General features: G+C 41.8%; 1 protein-coding gene across 5 annotated transcripts in view; it reads right to left on the reverse strand.

Moving 5' to 3' along the window:
• Positions 1-20650, reverse strand: part of agap1 (ArfGAP with GTPase domain, ankyrin repeat and PH domain 1) — a 566650-nt gene that overhangs the window by 171973 nt on the left and 374027 nt on the right. For all 5 annotated transcript variants that reach the window (XM_055638440.1, XM_055638441.1, XM_055638443.1 and 2 more), the window contains exon 12: positions 13271-13432. In XM_055638440.1, coding sequence (XP_055494415.1) covers positions 13271-13432 — 162 coding nt within the window. The remainder of the gene's footprint in view (positions 1-13270; positions 13433-20650) is intronic.

Genomic DNA, 20650 nt, shown 5'->3' on the forward strand with positions numbered 1-20650 from the left:
GTTAGGCACCAAAGTATCAGCTCAATTACAAGGTTGGGTTTCTATGGTGGGGCTTGGAACCCAATCCATATGATTTAGTGGTGAAGGCATTGTACAGAGACTTTGGATCCTTCTTAACATTGGCAGCCAGAGTGTAATTTACATTGGTGATAAACTAGTCTGGGTTTACATGAGGTTTTGAAAGGCATTACAGGGAGATCATTTTAAGTCAAATTGTTTTCAGGGGCAGGTGGGAGAGAGCCATGGGAAGGGAGAGATCACCAAGTCGAATTTATTGTTACATGCACAAGTATGGTGAGGCATAGGTACAACGTAAATGTTGCTTGCAAAGCAGCATTACAGTCACATAGACTCAGCCAACACATATGAACATAAATTATATATAAATTACACATAAATTCTACAAGACAGTGAAAATAAAAGGACTGTGATTGAAGAACTAGAAGGCATATGTTTCAATTGAGCGGAGAAAGAACCGGAGAGGCTACTTTTTCCACACAAGGTGGTGACTTTATGGAATGAGCCGCTGTAGGAATTGGTTGAGGCAGGTAAAATAACAATATTTAAGTCATTTAGACTGGTACATGATTAGGAAAGATTTAGAAAGATATAGGTTAAACGTGGGCATATGCGACTCGCGTAGATCGGGCATGTAGGCCGGCATAGATGAGTTGGGACAAGGCCTGTTTCCGTGATGCATGACTCTATGTGTGTAAATAAAAAGGCACCAATTGCACCCACATTAAGCACTTCCAGTGAGGAATGTGCAAGAATATTATTCAAGAAGTTACCAAGAAATATGGGGCAATGACATTGATGGGAGATTGCACTGATAGCCAGGCTAGAATTGAAGGGCTAAATAGCCTCTTTTATGCTATTAGTCACTGTTGAAATGAAATATTAAAACGGTCCACGTCAATGCACATAAACGTTTTTTTTTGCATTGATGTCGCTAAGATGGTCAAGGAATGGGTGGGAAGGTGTGGGATCTTGCACCAGTCATGCCTCAAGAAGAAATATATCAGTTTAGGAAATGCTGGCACCGGGCCTGTGCTGAATAGCAAGTTGGGAAATTAAATGACAATTTGAAAACACAGGGCTGCCAACTCTCACGCTTTGAGCGTGAGAATCACGCATTTCACCCAATTCTCACGCTCTCACGTTGATCACAAATTTCTCACGCTCTGTCGTGAGAAATTTTGTGATCAACGAGAATTTCAAAACTAATATCAACTGCATGGGCCGCGGGTGTTGGAGAGCCGGGGCGGAGGGAGGGATGGAAGCAGAAGCAGCAACGGGGGCAGATGCGGACGGGGAGCCGGGGCTGGCAAGTGTTTGCCGGGCTGGCGAGTCGCTTGCTGCAGCTCCGACCATGGAGCAGCCTCAGTGCAAGAGTCCCGGGCCGTCGGAAGCGTTGTGCTGCTGCCGTGAGAGTCTCTGTGCTAAATTTGCCCTGGTGACCGGCATGGACCAGGCTGTGGATCGGTGCATCCTGGAGGACAACCATTGGCTGCTGGAAATAGGTACCAAGCACTGGGTAGAAGCGGTGGAAGATAATGGCCTTCAAATGGGAGTGGTTGGAAAAAGCATTCTGCTTGCCTGCTAGATTTTCACTTACTGTAACTGCAGGAAAAATGTTCCCGATGTTGGGGGAGTTAAGAACCAGGGGTCATAGTTTAAGAATAAGGGGTAGGCCATTTAGGACTGAGATGAGGACAAACTTTCTTCAACCAGAGAGTTGTGAATCTGTGGAATTCTCTGCCACAGAAGGCAGTGGTGGGCAATTCACTGGATGTTTTCAAGAGAGAGTTACATTTAGCGCTTGAGGCTAGCGAAATCGAGGGATATGGGGAAAAAACAGGAAAGAGGTACTGATTTTGGATGAACAGCCATGATCATATGGAATGGCAGTGCTGGCTCGAAGGGCCGAATGGCCTATTCCTGTACCTATTTCCTATGTTTCTATGCTTGAGTATATGGCAAAAATACTCGACCGCTCGATTTTAAAGCATTCATGCATGGTGGAGGTATAATGTAGTCATAGAGTGATACAGTGTGAAAACAGGACCTTCGGCCCAACTTGCCCACACCCGCCAACATGTCCCAGCTACACTACCTGCTTTTGGTCCATATCCTTCCAAACCTATCCTATCGATGTATCAGTGTAACTGTTTCTTAAATGTTGGGATGGTCCCTGCCTCAATTATCTCCTCTGGCAGCTCGTTCCATACACCCACCACCCTTTGTGTGGAAAAAGTTACCCCTTAAAAAGTTACCTCTTGAAAATACTTCAACAAAAACATTGAAATCATACTTCTACAATGCACTGAAACATGATTTTAATACATCAAATTTCAAAAAGTCCCTACCGTGGGAGGGGGGGTCACCCCCTCCCACACCCTCAGTTGCTCCACTCCCTTACCAGGTACTCCCAAGGTCAGTGATCGCTCAGCCCCCCCACTTTCAAAAACACTCCGCGGCCCCTGGTTCAGACGGTGAGCACTGCCAGATGTGAGCGGGGAACTGAGGCCAATTGATGTCTGGATCCCAATGCTCAGCGCTTCATATGTTTCGGAGTTGGCTAATGTTATTGATTTGTAATTAGCCTGATTTGTAATTAGTTGAGAAAACCTTAATTTATAAATCCAGAATATCCATGGGATGGGATGAGTGTAATATTAAAATGACATGCAAGGTGTCAGACTGTCTGTCACAACATACAGTCCCAATAACCCATTATTTCCTTCAGTTAAATATTGGGAAGGTAGTACTATTGTCATTTGCCACTCAACTGTTATGTTTGTTTACCTCACTGACTATTTCTAAACCCCCCGCCCCCACAATTTCCTTTGACAGGTTGAATAGAAATGTCCCCAATGTCATTGTTTTATTAATTGAACACGTAGATGAACATCCTCAAGTAGTGTAATCAGATGGAAACTGATTCAGATGCGATGCTTAAGAGCTTGTTCAAAGAAGGGGCATATTTTAAAGGAGTGGCAGAGATACTTGCAGGGGAATGTGTGAGGAGGTTATTATTTGCCTTTAGTTTTAGCTTGAACCAGGACATCTGAAGATTCAAAGTTTAATATAGTAATTGTGCTGATACTGAGTCCAACCAACCAAGTAATGAATATCATCCATTCCGGAGTATTTATTTTTCTGATGCCATTTAAACTTCACTTAGATTTCAATCACTTCAGTGTAAAAGTAATTGTGAATGGGGAGCATTGGAACACAAATTTGCCCTCGGTACATAGTAACTAATATAATAATGTATGCATGTTGGTAGGTGCAATCAAAACAAAGGTATTTTTAGCATTGTTCTGTTATGAATACCACAGAAAATATTATGTACTCTCAAGATCACATTAAATAAAATATTATTGCTTAAATATATAGTTATTGGACTTGGCATTTCAGAAAAGTCCCAGCTGAGAGGTAAACAGCAAAATTCAGAAAATATTGGGGGTGAAAATGACTTCAGGACAGTTTGTTAGGAAAATGAAGGAAATGATAAAAGAATACATACAGCTGAGTGAGTATAATTTTATGGATGAGAAATTGTGTTGATGACTTCTTTGACAACCAATTGATGACTTCTTTGACAAAGTAACTAGCATGATAGATAACAAGGAAGCCAATGGATGTAGCAAACGTTGTTACAAATTTTGATCCGGAAGTACCAAAAATAAGATTACTGCATTAGATAAGCACCTGTGGACTTGAACGTAATAGGTTAAGTCCAGGGGGTCAGATATGGGGCTTTATGCGTGGGACAGATATATTGTCAGTGGAGAGGGGCTAGGAGCAAGGCCAAGTGTGCATCTACGAGTCAAGGTCTGGAATAGTACAAGGTCTGGAAGTTGACAGTTGTTTCTCAAAGTCTACCACATTTTTCGTGAGTTCGGCTCAGATCAAGTTATGGAACAAGCACCAGTTCCATCAGCGGCAACATCCATCTAATCAGAATAATTTTAAAAATCTTTTTATCAGCACAATCTCATCTCATCTCATCTCAATCTCATCTCATCAGCACAACTCTGGGGATGTCTGCAAGCAAGAGTAAAATTGTCACCTCAGTCCATAATCCAGAATGATTCACAGTGCGTTCACAGTCCAAAACACAAGATTCAGTCCAACAGGAAAAATGTCCGTTAATCCGCATAAACCTTCCCTCTAACTACTTCATCCAAATCTTGCCTTAAAATCACATTTCAACCACAATGCATTCCTTCCTCCATTGTATTTTTAATAGGCTTCCCCTTTAATGCACATGGCAATGAGTAAAGGCAACTGTACTTCACCAGTGACTGCAGTGCTATAAGCACAATTTACTGCATATGGTGTTATCAGAGACTGGAAATAATAACTAAAGATTAAACTCAATCTCTCTCAGCCTTGCCACACAAGAACAATCCATCATTACTGCTTCATCCAGATCATTAAAGACTAAATGTGACTATAACCATAATGGTTGCAGGAAAATCAACAGACAAGTATCACTGGCTATAGTTGTTAAACATTGCACGATGATATCAAACTGCTTGTTCACTTAGGGACGAAGCAAAATCTCTTTCGGAAATTGTTATAAGTTGATGCGCTCAGTCTGTGTGACACCATTAGCATGATAAACAATTGAGCGTGTAACAGAGCCCGAGCCTTGGATCGAAGCGACCTGTGATAAATCTACACAAGCAGTTACTGCAGGCAGGCGCCCTGCTCTTGGCCCCATTTTCTCAGTTTAACTAGCACCTCTTCCTCCCTTGCTCTGCCTCCTACAGTGCAATTTATCTAATGATACAAGGCACCTCTTTAAATGGCCAACACTCAAGGGACTCCAGTAGCTGGTTAATAAGGACAGTAAAGAGCCCTGGCATACAAAATGTCTACTATATTTGGGAGTCTCTCAAAGGCCCCCAGACACTAATGAAGACACAGTACTCTTTTTTTAAAAACTGTGTCAAGACTGCCATGAGATCTGAGAAACATTTCCCCTGCTGGTAACTGTTAGTGCTGCTAAATGCTTTAAGTTCCTGCCTTAAATTCAACCTACTAATTACTGGGGACACCAACCGTTTGCACACGAACAAGATGTAAGGTACCAGCAGAAAGAATCAAATAACTCAATTAACGAATGGCCAAAATAAAATCTGTATAAATATCCTCTTATCTTCCCCTGTCCTCCTTCACCTATGTTCAAGCCAACTCTGCACATAAATATCTTTAAATACTTTATTTCCCTATCATGGAAGCCAATCTCATTTGTAAATGGCCCTGGACATTAGCTGATTTTAGCAGGCTTATTGACCCAATGGGAGACCGGTACTGGTTTATTTCAATGGATATCATTGCTCATTAAAATATTATGGGACTCCTTTTTAGTCCCGACCTATGATTAAGCGGTATTAAATTGGACAAAAAGCAAGTTCTGTGAACAATTTTATTTGCTTAGTGCTTAGATTCGGAATAAATCTGCACTGCTGCTGTTGATTGTGGAGTGGGAGCGAACAGTACAACTCGGTTCCCACATTGCACTCGATATGCATTATGCAAGCAGTATGAACGCCCCTTTCTTTTACAGACAGCCTGTTATATCCATGGTTCCCTGAATCATGAACAAATTAAATTGGTTACGGTTGGAGGTTGCAGTGGTGTTGTAATGATCAGAATGTAAATTCATCTGCAGTCAATGAGCTTGATCCACGTTCAATAATTCAGCAACACAAATGTATATTTGTTAAGCAGCTGACACTTTCAATGACTGATAAATGCATTTCCTTTTGAAACATATTACTGGCTTCCTTTCACATTCTTTCCAATTAAACTAAAATGAAAGTATATGCAACATCAATATCTAATTTCTCTTTCAGTTTGATATAAATCGAGGGAAATCTTGTCCAGCATCAGTATATTTGCCATTGCTTACATTGGAATCAATATGGGATTTAGGTGCCACTATTATTTCTCCCGTACTTCCTTCTCTTGACTTAGTCACAAATGCTGTGCAAAATCTTAAGGTTCAAAGGAAATACCAAGAATAATTGATTGACCGCAACTAATCCCTTTGCTTGGGATACAAACCTTGATTGCCAATGACTTCATGAATCTGTCCCTTAATGAATTAAGGTACAGAAGTTTAGGGGTAACATGAGGGGGAACTTCTTTACTCAGAGAGTGGTAGCTGTGTGGAATGAGCTTCCAGTGAAGGTGGTGGAGGCAGGTTTGATTTTATCATTTAAAAATAAATTGGATAGTTATATGGACGGGAAAGGAATGGAGGGTTATGGTCTGAGTGCAGGTAGATGGGACTAGGGGAGAATACGTGTTCGGCACGGACTAGAAGGGCCGAGATGGCCTGTTTCCGTGCTGTAATTGTTAGATGGTTATATGGTTCATTGCATGGAAAAAATAGCTATATTCAAAATGTGTGATGATGGTGACTTATTTTGACAACCTTTGATTGAGGACAGGGTCCAGTTAAAGTGGTGAAAGGGAATCAAAGGGAAAGCCCTCCATTAATTGGGGCAGAACCACAAACAAACAAAAGGCTGGGTTCTGTAGATAGATCTAGTTTGAGATGATCTTTGCTGCAGATGTTTCTTAAGATGGTGTCCTTGGCCCCATCATCTTCAGCTAATTCATCAATGACTTTCCCCTCGCTTGAGGTTAGATTTGGCAATGGTTGTACAATGTTCAGTTCACAACTCAGTGAAAAAAAAGTTAGGTTTTATCTTTCCATAAGAAGAAAAAAGTTTTTATAGATATGTGAAAAGAAAGAGATTAGTTAACACAAATGTAGGTCCCTTGCAGTCAGAAACAGGTGATTTGATCATGGGGAACAAGGATATGGCGGACCAAGTGAAAAAAAACTTTAGGTTCCGTCTTCACTAAGGAAGACATAAATAAAAAAAACATATAGCAGGGGAATGCGGGTCAAAGGAGATTGGAGGAATTGAGTGAAATCCAGGTTAGCCTGAAAATCCTTCTACAAAAAATGAAGGATTAAAAGGCCGATAAAGCCCAGGGCAGATAGGCTGCAAATCCCAGAGTACTTAAGGAAGTAGCTCCAATGAGTACTTGCGCAAAAGGTAGTAATAATCTTTCAAAAACTCTTTAGATTCTGTGAGTAGTCTCTGAGGATTGGCGGGTAAAGCAAACGTAACCCCTGGTTTTTAAGAAGGGAGGGAGAGAGAAAAAAACGGGGAATTCCAGACCATTAGTCTAACTTCGGTAATGGGAAAACTGCTAGAGTCCAGTTATTAAAGCTATGGATAGCAGCACATTTTGGAAAGTGGTGAAATTATTGGACAAAGTCAGCATGGATTTATGAAAGGTAAATCATTCCTGACGAATCTTATAGAATTTTTCCCCGAGGATGTAACTAGTAGCGTGCTAGGGGAAGACTGCATCTGTGCTGCCTGGTGTACCCATGAGAACTCACTGACTTCAGGCTTTCGACAACTAATTTCCCACATAAGAGATTCACTATACAAATCTCTGACATCACATGGCATTGGGGACAGTATTGATCCATCACAGAGACAGACTGGACCGCAAACACTACAAGCAACTGAGTAGGAAAGTAAACGGACCACACTTTTCACACCCAGCTTCAGTGACTCTATGGGGTACCGCCAAGGCTCAGCCGCTGGGCGCCCAGCTATTTACAATATATATTAATGATCTGGATGATTCTTTGAAGGCAAGGGGGATTCGCCTCTTCAATTGTAGATGAGGCACTAAGCTGGAGGGCAGTGTTAGCTGTGAGGAGGATGCTAGGAGACTGCAAGGTGACTTGGATAGGCTGGGTGAGTGGGCAAATGTTTGGCAGATGCAATATAATGTGGATAAATGTGAGGTTACCCATTTTGGTGGCAAAAACAGGAAAGCAGACTATTATCTCAATGGTGGCCGACTAGGAAAAGGGGAGATGCAGCGAGACCTGGGTGTCATGGTACACCAGTATACCAGTCATTGAAAGTAGGCATGCAGGTGCAGCAGGCAGTGAAGAAAGCAAATGGTATGTTAGCATTCATAGCAAAAGGATTTGAGTATAGGAGCAGGGAGGTTCTACTGCAGTTGTACAGGGTCTTGGTGAGACCACACCTGGAGTTTTGCGTACAGTTTTGGTCTCCAAATCTGAGGAAGGACATAGAGGGAGTGTAGAGAAGGTTCACCAGACTGATTCCTGGGATGTCAGGACTGTCTTATGAAGAAAGACTGGATAGACTCGGCTTGTACTCTCTAGAATTTAGGAGATTGAGAGGGGATCTTATAGAAACTTACAAAATTCTTAAGGGGTTGGACAGGCTAGATGCAGGAAGATTGTTCCCGATGTTGGGGAAGTCCAGGACAAGGGGTCACAGCTTAAGGATAAGGGGAAATCAGTTGAAACCGAGATGAGAAGAACTTTTTTCACACAGAGAGTGGTGAATCTCTTCCTTCTCTGCCACAGATGGTAGCCTTGAGGCTGAGTTCATTGGCTATATTTAAGAGGGAGTTAAAAAAAATCTTGTGGCTAAGAGGATCAGAGGGTATGGAGAGAAGGCAGGTACGGGATACTGAGTTGGATGATCAGCCATGATCATATTGAATGGCGGTGCAGGCTCGAAGGGCCGAATGGCCTACTCCTGCACCTAATTTCTATGTTTCTATATTGGTCTGAGTGCAGGTAGATGGGACTAGGGGAGAATACGTGTTCGGCACGGACTAGAAGGGCCGAGATGGCCTGTTTCCGTGCTGTAATTGTTATATGGTTATATGGCTCAACAGATTCTGGGAGGATGTTTCTCCTTTATAGAACTCAGCCAATTGGTTTAGTTTACTTTAGAGAGCTGGAGAAGCGTCTGAAGAAGGGTCTTGACCGAAATGTAATCTATCCATGTTTTCCAGCGATGCTGCCTGACTCGCTGAGTTACTTCATCAATTTTTTTTTTTTTTGTAAACCAGCATCTGCAGTTCCGAATGTCTGTAATTTCTTCACTCTGAGAGCAGTGAATCCTTGAAACTATCAACTGCAAAGGTCGTGGAAGCTCAGATATGGATGGCATTGAATAAAAAGAGATGAGTAGATCTCTGGATATTAGAGGAAGCAAGAGGCACATGGGATAGGCCAGGCAAAGCACACGGAGGTAGATCAGCCATGGTCTTGTGGAATGACGCAGCAGTTCAGATGGGCAGAATGGCCTACTGCTTATGACGTTCACGTCCTAATGTAGCACACTTTAGCGAATGCAGTAAGACCCTTGGCAACTTCCAAACACGGTGCTCACTGTAAACACAAAAGTACTGAGGATACAAAGGCAGGTCAGAGGCAGGGTATTCTGCAGTAATATCTCTTAGGCCCAACCGAAATAGAATGTGCATGGATTTGCACAGCTCAAATAACACTTCAGGGACTCAAAACCTACCCAACAGGACAAAGTAACCCTCTTGACTGACTACCCATTTCATACTCGCCACCCTATTCACTCCCACCAACCTATTTGTACCCACCACCAGTGGCTCCATGACTGGAGTGTACATCATCTTCAAAATACAGTGCGAAAACCTGGTAAAACTGCTGACCTTTGCAATCTAGAAGCGCAAAGGCAGTAAGCACACGACAGTATAACTCCCACACCCTTGACTTGGAAATGTATCACTGTTCCTTCTTCATGGATGGGTCTAAATGCCAAAACACTCTATTCAACAGTACTCTAGGAGCACCTTCATCAGAAGGACTGCAGTGTTTTGAGGTGGTCGCTAACACCACTTTCTCAAGCGCAATCGGGAATGGACAATATAAACGATGATTACACTTTGTAAATGAATACAGAAATGAGCACTCCAATTACAGCAGAGATTCTGAGAACACACAGCACTGATGTTTATTGGTGATTTTGATCAATTCTGATATAATGTAGTATTTCCAGTTGCAGGAACATTGAAGCAGGGATAGGTTATTCAGCCACTCATGCTTGCTGTGCTGTTCAGTAAGATTAAAGCTATTATTTTTTTGTTTTAGTTTTAGAGATACAGTGTCGGAACAGGCCCTTTGGCTCACCGGATTGGTGCCGACCAGTGATCACAGGGAATAACACACAGAAGCCAATTAACCTACAAACTTGCATGTTTTTGGAATGTGGGAGGAAACTAGAGCACCCAGAGAAAACCCATGTGGTCACAGGGCGAACGTGCAAACTCCATACAGACTGCATCCAAAGTCGGGATTGAACCTGGGTCTCTGGCGCTGTAAGACAGTAATGCTATAGTTGCGCAACTGTGCTGCCCCAAATATCTTTAATTCTCTGTTGATTGCCATTTTGTTTTTTTGGTTTCTACATTGTTCCAGAGACCCAACTCATAAGCGAAACACTCACTCACTCATCCACTGGGGGGCAATTTACAGTGGCCAATTAACCTTCCATCCCACCATATTTTGATGTGAAAAGAAACCGGGGCACAAAGAGGAAAGCCATCTAGATACAGGAATAATGTCCAAATGCCAGACACACAGCAACCTGAGGTTAGGATCGAATCCAGGTCTCAGACATTAGCTCTACCAGCGGCACCGCTGTGCTACACTATTCTTCTGAGATCAGTCTGAAGATGGGTCTCGACATGAAACGTCACCCATTCCTTTTCTCCAGATGCTGACTGTCCCGCTGAGTTACTCCAGCATTTTGTGTCTACCGTCATTCTTCGGAGACTTAGGTTTGAAAATCAGAGTTGGCTATTTCTACCTTGATGCTACAGAGGAAACTTTACCCAATACCTATCTTGTGCTCTACCTCCCTGGGCATTGCAGGGAGTTCTGCCATGGCATCATCCATAGAAATGGGGTATTGGGTCCTCCAGTTGCACCGGAGAGAGTGTACTAGTAAATATGGTAGAATTTTTTTTTTAAAGCACAGGCTGTAAAATATGAGGAAACAGCTACTTCATGAGAAAGATTCAGAAATGATATGAAAATAATGATTAATTGCTGCAAATTTACCAATAGTGCAAATTACATTGGTAATTGATAGACATGCTGACTAATCAATAATTACCCAGCTAACTTTGGAACAACAAAGTATATCTTCATTCAAGTAGCTGCCAGAGAGACTGGGCTGCTCTAACAATCTATATTCATAAAGTTCAAACACAGATGTTAACTAGAGGAAGCACCGTACCTGTGGCAAAGCCAAGCAACACTGCAACCAATAAATCAGATCAAAACTCTGCCGTCCTGCCTCATCCAGTGGTGAAGAATGGTGGAGAATATAATTCAGTGTCATTTATCCTCCAATAACCTTCACGGTGCCTGGTTTACTTTCTGCCAGTTCCTCAGCTCCAGATCTCATTACAGTTCCTGTCCAGTGACGGACAAGTCAAATGTAAGGAGCCTGTGGTTTCACTGAAGGCAGGGTTACATTAGACTGTGGCACCAAACAGTCCGGGAAAAAAATGATGCCAATGGGAAAATAGAGAGAAAACATCCACCCTGGTTAATATACCTAGCATTAAGGGAGATGGCTGTGGTTTTTGGAAACCAACTAGCAACCTAAGCTTTCACTGTAGGATTTCTTCAGAGCCGTATCCTTGGTCAATTCAGCAATAAGCTTCCATCCATTGATGGGTAAATTGGCAATTGTAAATTGTCGGTGTGATGGCGAGAATATGGAGGGAAAGTTAATGGGAATTTGAGGACTTGACTTCATCCTATCAGTGAAATCCCTGTTCCCTTTGTTCTGCTCATCATCCTCCACCATCTTTGTTGCTGCTCAGATTAACAAGTTGTGCTCTATCTCAGGTCTGATGAAGTGGCCCTCATATGAAACATTAATTGGTTTTCTTTCCAGATGCTGCCTGACCTGGAGCATTTTCCTGCAGTTTCTATGTTCTGTTTCTCTTAAACCCATGATCTTCACCACCCCAAAGGACAGCACGAATGTGGATACATTACCACTTGCAAAATTTCTTCAAGCCACACAACATTTACATTTGGAAAGATATAAGTTTTATTAGATTTACACTGCCAAATACTTCATGTTCATGTGACAGGAGCAGAAATAGGACATTCGGCCCATCAAGTCTACTCTGCCATATGGCTGATCTATCCCTCCCTCCTAACACCATTCTCCTACCTTCTCCCCATTACCCCTGACACCCACACTAATCAGGAATCTATCTATCTCTGTCTTAAAAATATCAATTGACGGCCTCAACAGCCTTCTGCATCTAAGAAATCCACAGATTTACCACCCTTGTGAAAATACTTGTCTCTGAGATGATGGGAACAACTTTTACTTGGTAAAATTGATTGAATTGCTATGAATTCTGTTTCTCCAATTGAAGCCCTATTTCTTGGAGAGGTGCATTGTATTGAGCAAGCCATGCCTACAGTAACTAAATTGGTCTGCTAGTCCCTGTTCCAACTGGACACAGGATCTAGGCAAATGTGCAATGAAAATGAAAACTTCAGTTCTGAACCAAAACGTGCCATGATGATGAGAAATTCAGTATTTTCTTGGACTCCAATCCCCTCAAAAAAATTCCCAACATCAAAGATTTATTCCAAATCTGGGATCCTTTCATCACCAATACTCTCATCCCGTGCGATTACCGGTGATTAGAAGAAACATGAATGTCAAAGTATTTCCAGAGCTGTGGAAGTGGCGTAACAATTGGATTGTATTATCAAAGAAAAAGCACAGAATTGGCTGAATGCTCAATTAGATCCTAAAACTGTATTGTGCTTCACATTTCTCAGACAGCCCTCACCAAAACTGGAAAGGCAAACCAGAGGCCAGGACTGTTGAACCAGAGACATTCCAAAGTTATGCAAATTTAAAGGCCAATTAATTAATTCATTAATAATATAGAGCTGGTGAGAACAAAAATACCAAATAGTCATTCAAATGCGTCTGGTGCATAAAGATCCTTTCAGGAAGAAAATCTACAATCCACATCTGATAGGAAATCATTTTGTTGACTGGTAACCAGCATCAGAAATGATCTGGGAAAGCCACTCACATCATGGATAATTAGGGATAGACAATGAATGCTGGCTTTTGCAAGTGATGTCCACACCATGTGAGAGAAGGATCTGCATTTGTATTACCTTGCCCATCTGTTTCAGGTGTTCTCACCGTAAGATTTACATTCAGTATATATAGTAATTGTACATAATGTCACATGCACAATTTATGTAATGCAATCTGGAGTAAAGTTCAATGAACACCAATACTCCATTACTGAGTCTTTCATCACCTGTACCAATGGCAATCAAGGTTAAGCTTACCACTACTGATCCCAGAGTTGGCGATGACTGTGGCTTCACTCCATTGATCAGCGCTGGACACAGAGTAAGAGCGCTGGTGCATGCCCTCGGGACGACTGTTGAAGGAAACCAGACTGATCCCACTTGCCATCTGTGTCGCTGAGCCTGTGGGGGTTACATTACCTGCAAGTGGAAAGGAAATATGCCGGGTCATTAAACCACCGAAAGGTCAGCTGGCATCATGTACGACTTCTCATGGATATGTCACACTGATACAATTACTCCTGTTATCAGCTCACAATCACTCAACACCAACCTCCTCAGCAAGTGGATGCAACAACGGATGCTCTTCGTTGAAATAAAAACATCAGCTCATCCAAACCTCTGCTGCCATCTTGCAATAAACAAATTATCAATTATTTTTATGCTTCTTCAATTCTGACTTCTAGGACATAACCGATCTTCAATTGTGCCAGTGGTATGTGTGCGTTAATCCGATTTGGACACAAGAGCCAATTGCCTCTTAAAATCTCCTTACCTCTTCCTCCTCCTTTAGTACACTTGTTAAATTCAAGTTTTTTGCTACTTGCCCTCAGTAGCTATCTGTTGAATTTATTTTATTGATAATAGCTCCTGCGAAATAGCTCACAATGTTTTACAAGGTTGAAGTATTTGTATCCATTACAAACCATTGTAGAAATCAGAACCATTAACAGAATGAAGTACTGAAGGGATGGGAAGAGATGCTGATAATTACATCTATGTTGCACCCTTCGCCCTCAATAGTGAATTTCTCAACTTTTAGGCAACTTGCTTTTTCCTATTGCCCAAATCAACTGGACATTTCCACTGTTCATTTTGGCTCAGCTTTCCCTTTATTCGTACAGTCTTGCCTGCTTTGTATGTCCCACTGTTGTAATTTAACTTTAGCAACACATTACACAGGCAAAAAAAGCTTAATCTGATTTTAACTGCTCCTTAATTGGCACATTGAATCATCTGGTCTCACCTTATTAGAGATTTCTCTTTGTTCTACCTATCCCACAACCACCTGCTCAGTCACCTAGAACTAACTTGTTTTTCTCTTTCCCAGTTCTGACAGAGGTCCTGGACCTGAAACCTTAACTGTTTCTCTTCCAAGTTCTCTTCCTGATCTATTGAATGTTTCCTGCATTTTTTGATTTTATGCAAATGAAAACGACAGAGCAAGGGCCAAGAAACTGGAAACTTAAAGTTGTCGAGAGGGTCAGAAATATCCCGCATGTGGGAGGAAAGAGAGTGGATAAGGCGAGAAAGAATGATTATTGTGATTAAAAATGGGGCGAAACAATGGGCCTGGGATAGCCCAGCTTGTGTTTATTAGAGAGGAAGAAGAAATGGGCTGTTGATGAGTTGAGAGGGAAGAGATCCAGGGAAATGAAGTCAGTGAATATCTAGGAAACAATTGTCGGATACTGGCGACAATTGTGGGTGAGGTGTGAGGAAGAATCAGACTAGGTAGAGGTCGGTTTGCTGCCTGCAGATTTTAGAACAATGTTCGGAATCAGTGCTGAGTGAATGGAGTGGTACAAATCAAATAACTGAACATTAAAACTATATTTTAAAATTTACGTGGTGAGCTCTTAGCTGTGATACTTCCATAAAGCTCATACAGATTGTTAAATCACAGGTCGACTCTTTCCTTCTCTACCTCTTTTTCTGACCATATCCAGTTCAATCAGCAACATTTACCCTCACGGCTATTCCTTGAAATTCCATTTCAAGCAGGGTGCAAGGCCACCAAATTCAAGTGCAGTTTCATACCATTTCAAGCAGGGTGCAAGGCCACTAAAGACAGCAAGTCGTGACCTCTCCCTCCTCCATCTTGCAGAGACTGAGCCATGCCCACACTTCTGGGTTTTATAGTCCCTCCCCCCTCGCACCAGAAGGGGCGTGGCCTTCATGGCGTGATTGACAGGAGAGAATATCAACGTTTTTTAAACACTAATAACTCTTTTATTTTTCATCGATTGGAAACGGCCTAGGCACCTGATGAGCGGAGGGGGACTGAGTAAGATAGCCAAAAATGACAGCCTACGTGGTAGCGTATTTTCTAAAATCAACATAAAGCACAAACAGGAAGTGGTCAAGATTAGACTTTTAATTATATAGAAGGCAACTTTAATTAGGCAAGGCAACTTTAATTAGGCAAGGCAACTTTAATTAGGCAAGGCAACTTTAATTAGGCAAGGCAACTTTAATTAGGCAAGGCAACTTTAATTAGGCAAGGCAACTTTAATTAGGCAACACAGCTTTAGCATTTCCAAGCCAAAGGCAACACAGCTTCAGCATTTCCAAACCAAAGGCAACATAGCTTTAGCATTTCCAAACCAAAGGCAACACAACTTTAGCATTTCCAAACCAAAGGCAACACAGCTTTAGCATTTCCAAACCAAAAGCAACACGGCTTTAGCATTTCCAAACTATATTTTCAAACCACATTAAGGGCACTGACAGGTCAGTAAAACCACTCACAGTTTAGGGGACATGTGTTCAGTGTTATTCACAGCTCAGACTGAGAGACGTGACCCTCTTGCTCCCCCATCTTGCAGAGACTGACTGAGGCACTCAACACTTCCGGGTTTTATAGTCCCTCTGGAAGGGGCGTGGCCTTCAGGAGAGAGAATCTCAACATTTTTTAAACACTAATAACTCTTTTATTTTTCATCGATGAGAAAAATCCTCTTGCCCTGCGCAGCGGAGGGGGACTCTGAATAAGTTGGCCAAAAATCACAGCCACAAGTGGCAGCGTTTTTCTAAAATCAGTATACAGAACAACAGGAAGTGGTCAAGATCAGACTTTTAGTAATATAGATCTGCTAGGTGTTTCTAATGGCCAACCCCACAGACATCCATTACAATGGCTCATACACAAGGGAGCACTCTACTGGTTGGAAATACATTTTAAGTAATTTGAGTAAGCCAGGCAGAGCAATAGATCTAGAACTCGTCCCCACAGCCCATCTTGCCATTGGTCACCAGGGTCACGAAATTCATAGATCTCAACATTTCAAGGGATTAGCTTACAGCCTGTTATACCAACATGGACCAAATATCACACTGTCATTTCCCCAGGACCACTGATCCTGCTCTCCTGGTTACTGAATTAAATAAATATTACAGTACAGGAGGCCATTTGGCCATTTGAGATCCAGAAATTCTATCCAGCTTAATTCACACATTGTCTCCCTGTCGTTCTGAAACTTATATTTCCTAGAATGATTTTACATCTCCATCCTGAAAGTGCTGACATTCTATCTGCACCACCACTACAGGAAGCTCCACATCTAAAATACTGTCTGCGTACTGTGATCATTGCTCACATCACCATTATAATCGTTGGCTCCAACCTCCACATCTTTTCCCCTTGGACCTTGAACCATCAGCTGATGAGAAAGTTCAGTCTCGAATCCAGAGGGCTGTAAGGTTACCAGACAAATTTTCCACCTCCAACTAACTTGTTTTCTCTGTATTAGAGCCAACAGTTTTTTCTGCGCCATCAATCTGATCTTCGCTCAGTTTTAGATTTTTTTTTGTCGCTTTACCTCCCCCCTCGACTCCATTCAAGGACCCAAGCAGTCTTTCTAGGTGCGGCAGAGGTTCACCTGCACCTCCTCCAACCTCATCTATTGCATCCGCTGCTCTAGATGTCAGCTGCTCTACATCGGTGAGACCAAGAGTAGGCTTGACGATCGCTTCGCCGAAACATCTCCGCTCGGTTCGCAATAACCAACCTGATCTCCCGCTGGCTCAGCACTTCAACTCCCCCTCCCATTCCGAATCCAACCTTTCTGTCCTGGGCCTCCTCCATGGCCAGAGTGAGGGCCACCGTAAATTGGAGGAGCAGCACCTCATATTTCGCTTGGGCAGTTTGCACCCCAGCGGTATGAACATTGAATTCTCTAATTTTAGGTAGTCCTTACTTTTTCCTCCCCTTATATCCATATAACAATTACAGCATGGAAACAGGCCATCTCGGCCCTACAAGTCCGTGCCGACAAAAATTTTTTTCCCTTAGTCCCACCTGCCTGCACTCATACCATAACCCTCCATTCCCTTCTCATCCATATGCCTATCCAATTTATTTTTAAATGATACCAACGAACCTGCCTCCACCACTTCCACTGGAAGCTCATTCCACACCGCTACCACTCTCTGAGTAAAGAAGTTCCCCCTCATGTTACCCCTAAACTTCTGTCCCTTAATTCTGAAGTCATGTCCTCTTGTTTGAATCTTCCCTATTCTCAAAGGGAAAAGCTTGTCCACATCAACTCTGTCTATCCCTCTCATCATTTTAAAGACCTCTATCAAGTCCCCCCTTAACCTTCTGCGCTCCAGAGAATAAAGACCTAACTTATTCAACCTATCTCTGTAACTTAGTTGTTGAAACCCTGGCAACATTCTAGTAAATCTCCTCTGTACTCTCTCTATTTTGTTGACATCCTTCCTATAATTGGGCGACCAAAATTGTACACCATACTCCAGATTTGGTCTCACCAATGCCTTGTACAATTTTAACATTACATCCCAGCTTCTATACTCAATGCTCTGATTTATAAAGGCTAGCATACCAAAAGCTTTCTTTACCACCCTATCTATATGAGATTCCACCTTCAAGGAACTATGCACGGTAATTTCAGATCTCTCTGTTCAACTGCATTCTTCAATTCCCTACCATTTACCATGTACGTCCTATTTTGATTTGTCCTGCCAAGGTGTAGCACCTCACATTTATCAGCATCCCTTCTCATCTCTCCGTCAGCCCACTGGCTCCACCTCTTCCTTTTTTCTTCCCCCCACCCTCACAACAGTCTGAAGAAGGGTTTCGGCCCGAAACATTGCCTACTTCTTTCGCTCCATAGGTGCTGCCTCACCCGCTGAGTTTCTCCAGCATTTTTGTCTACTTTAGAATTGTTGTGCTGTCTTTTCTTTTACCTGGAACATTATCTCTGTATAATCATAAACTATCCCATCATTGTTTCCTAGATATTCACAGATTCTGATGATCTGCATGTTTATAGTGTTTGTAACTTTGTTTGTTTTTTTTTAAATCAGATTTCCAGCATCTGCTGATTTTTTAATTTCCATTACTCTGGAGTGAAGGAATTCATTCACATGACTCTCTCTCTCTTAAGTTCCTAATATTAACTATGATCACTAGTTCTAGATATTTTACGCCTGCTCAGTATCTACATTGTCAAGTCCTGTCTGAATCTTGTATGTTGAATGGATCAATTCTCATTTTTTCTAATCCTCAATGAGTAAAGGCCCAAAGGGCAACAAAAAGTGAAGATAATTTGATGAAAATGCCACGTCAAGTGAAGTTTGTCACATACACAGGAACAGGAGGTAAAGGTACAATTAAAAGCTTGCTTGCAGTAGCAACAGACAAATGCATTCAGACAACACACAAAAACATAGCTTACACATACATTGCATGTGAATTCTACAAGACAATGAAAAGAAAAAAGAATAATGCAATAATCAAGACATTAGTGTAACACAAATTAGTGCAAAGCTCAATTAGAAAACAAGCCCATGGTAGTATAAGAGGTTTCCCGTAGTGTTCCATTGCCAAAGTGCATTTAGGGTTGTGCAGATTGGCTCAAGAACCTGATGGTTGAGGGAATGAAGCTGTTCCTGAAACTGGTGGTGAACCCTTCTGTACCTTCTGCCCAACCGCTAACCTTGCTAAAATGGGCAAGAGTCAAAAAAGCATAAAGATGATTTTATAAAAGGTGAAGAAGGTTTCATTAAACCTCTGTAAATATTCTTCTTATTACTTAAATGGATTTAATCAGGTGGAAGTACATAAGGGCAATGGAGATAAATCAAGACACAATAAAATTACATGGGAGACAAAACAAAAATCCAGTCAGGAATTTAAGAGAAATTGGAACTGGAAACCACAGATTAGCAAAGGCAAAGAGCATTAGTGTAGGGCCGTTCACGTGCATCAAAAGGGGCAAGTTGGTTTGAATCACAGAGGGCACAACCTTTTATCCGAAGCCTTGGGACCAGGCTAGGTGGTGTTTCGGAGGGCGTAGAGGAGTGGTAGAGTTCACGCAAGGTGCGATCAAAAGCATGGCAGTTTGAGTCAGCACATTGGTTTGAATTCTCTGCGAGATAATCACAGTGTATAGAGGTGTACTGCCGGGGAGATTAAATACCACGCAAAAGCCGAGGCCTGTGCACAATAATCCAAGCTAAGACTCAAAGAACTGCAGCACTGTCACAAATGCAATCTGTCAGACCAAACATTAAACTCCACTCTTATTTGGATGATTTCAAAAGGATTTGTGGAGTTATCATCTGTTCCTAAAATAATATTTATTCCTCCATCGACAAAAGATAATCCAGTCATTGATACTTCTGGGAGTTTACTGTACAAGAACTGTCTCCATGTTTTCTAACCATTACAGTGACAACTTTGCAAAAATCCCTTCATTTGATGTGATTTTGAAAGATTCCAGAAAATAAGTTTGAACGGTTAAAAGGTAGAGTGGCAATTTCCTCCGGAACACAGCTTTTAAAGCACAAAACGTCTTTAGACTGAGTGCTCTTCAGAAGCAGAATCGATCACGGCTTTTAAAAGACTAAAGAGGTATAAGGTAGCTGTTTGAAAAGAGTGAAAAAGTTTCTTCAGAAACTGTTTCTCTCCATAAATGCTGACCGAGAGTGTGGTGCATTTTCAGTTTTTAACTTAAAGGTTTTTGAAGACTGAAGCAGAAGAACAAGATTGAGGTGAAGATTCAGAAAAAAGTTGACAGAATTTGATGAGCCCGTATCTGTGCACTAAAATTGTGTAAATACCTTATGAGAACCTTATTTTAGTCACCTTCTGTGCTTGCATTTTGAAATGTGGGACCCTGTGTCATTTGGCAGGAGTCCACTATCACCCAATTTCTTCTGATACCAGATGCATCTTCAATGGAAGCTGGATAGGGTTTGAAGTGCCCTGAAGGTGGTGAGATGTTTGCTAGAGTGACCTAAGAGTCCTGGCTCAACATGCGCAGTGCCATGGAGATCAAACAGCCTTTGAATTGAGTTGTTTGCTCACGTGTCTGCTCCCAGTGCTCCAGAATATTTTCCAATTAATGAAAACAACAGTGCAATAAATTGTTCACTTTTTCACACCACTGTATAATAGCTACAATTGCAACTTGAATAATTTCACTCTAGTCCATGTATTTTATAAGAAACAAAATATTGAATGATCAAGTTTATTGTCATATGCACATGTACGGTGCGATGGAAATTCTTGCTTGTAGCAGCACCACAGACACAAAGACACAACAAATTATACATAAACTACACATTTCTGAAAGAAAGGCTGTGCAAAAAACGATACTAATACAAAAA

This window comes from Leucoraja erinacea, chromosome 7, assembly GCF_028641065.1.
Source record: "Leucoraja erinacea ecotype New England chromosome 7, Leri_hhj_1, whole genome shotgun sequence".
In the NCBI taxonomy this organism is placed as follows: domain Eukaryota; kingdom Metazoa; phylum Chordata; class Chondrichthyes; order Rajiformes; family Rajidae; genus Leucoraja; species Leucoraja erinaceus.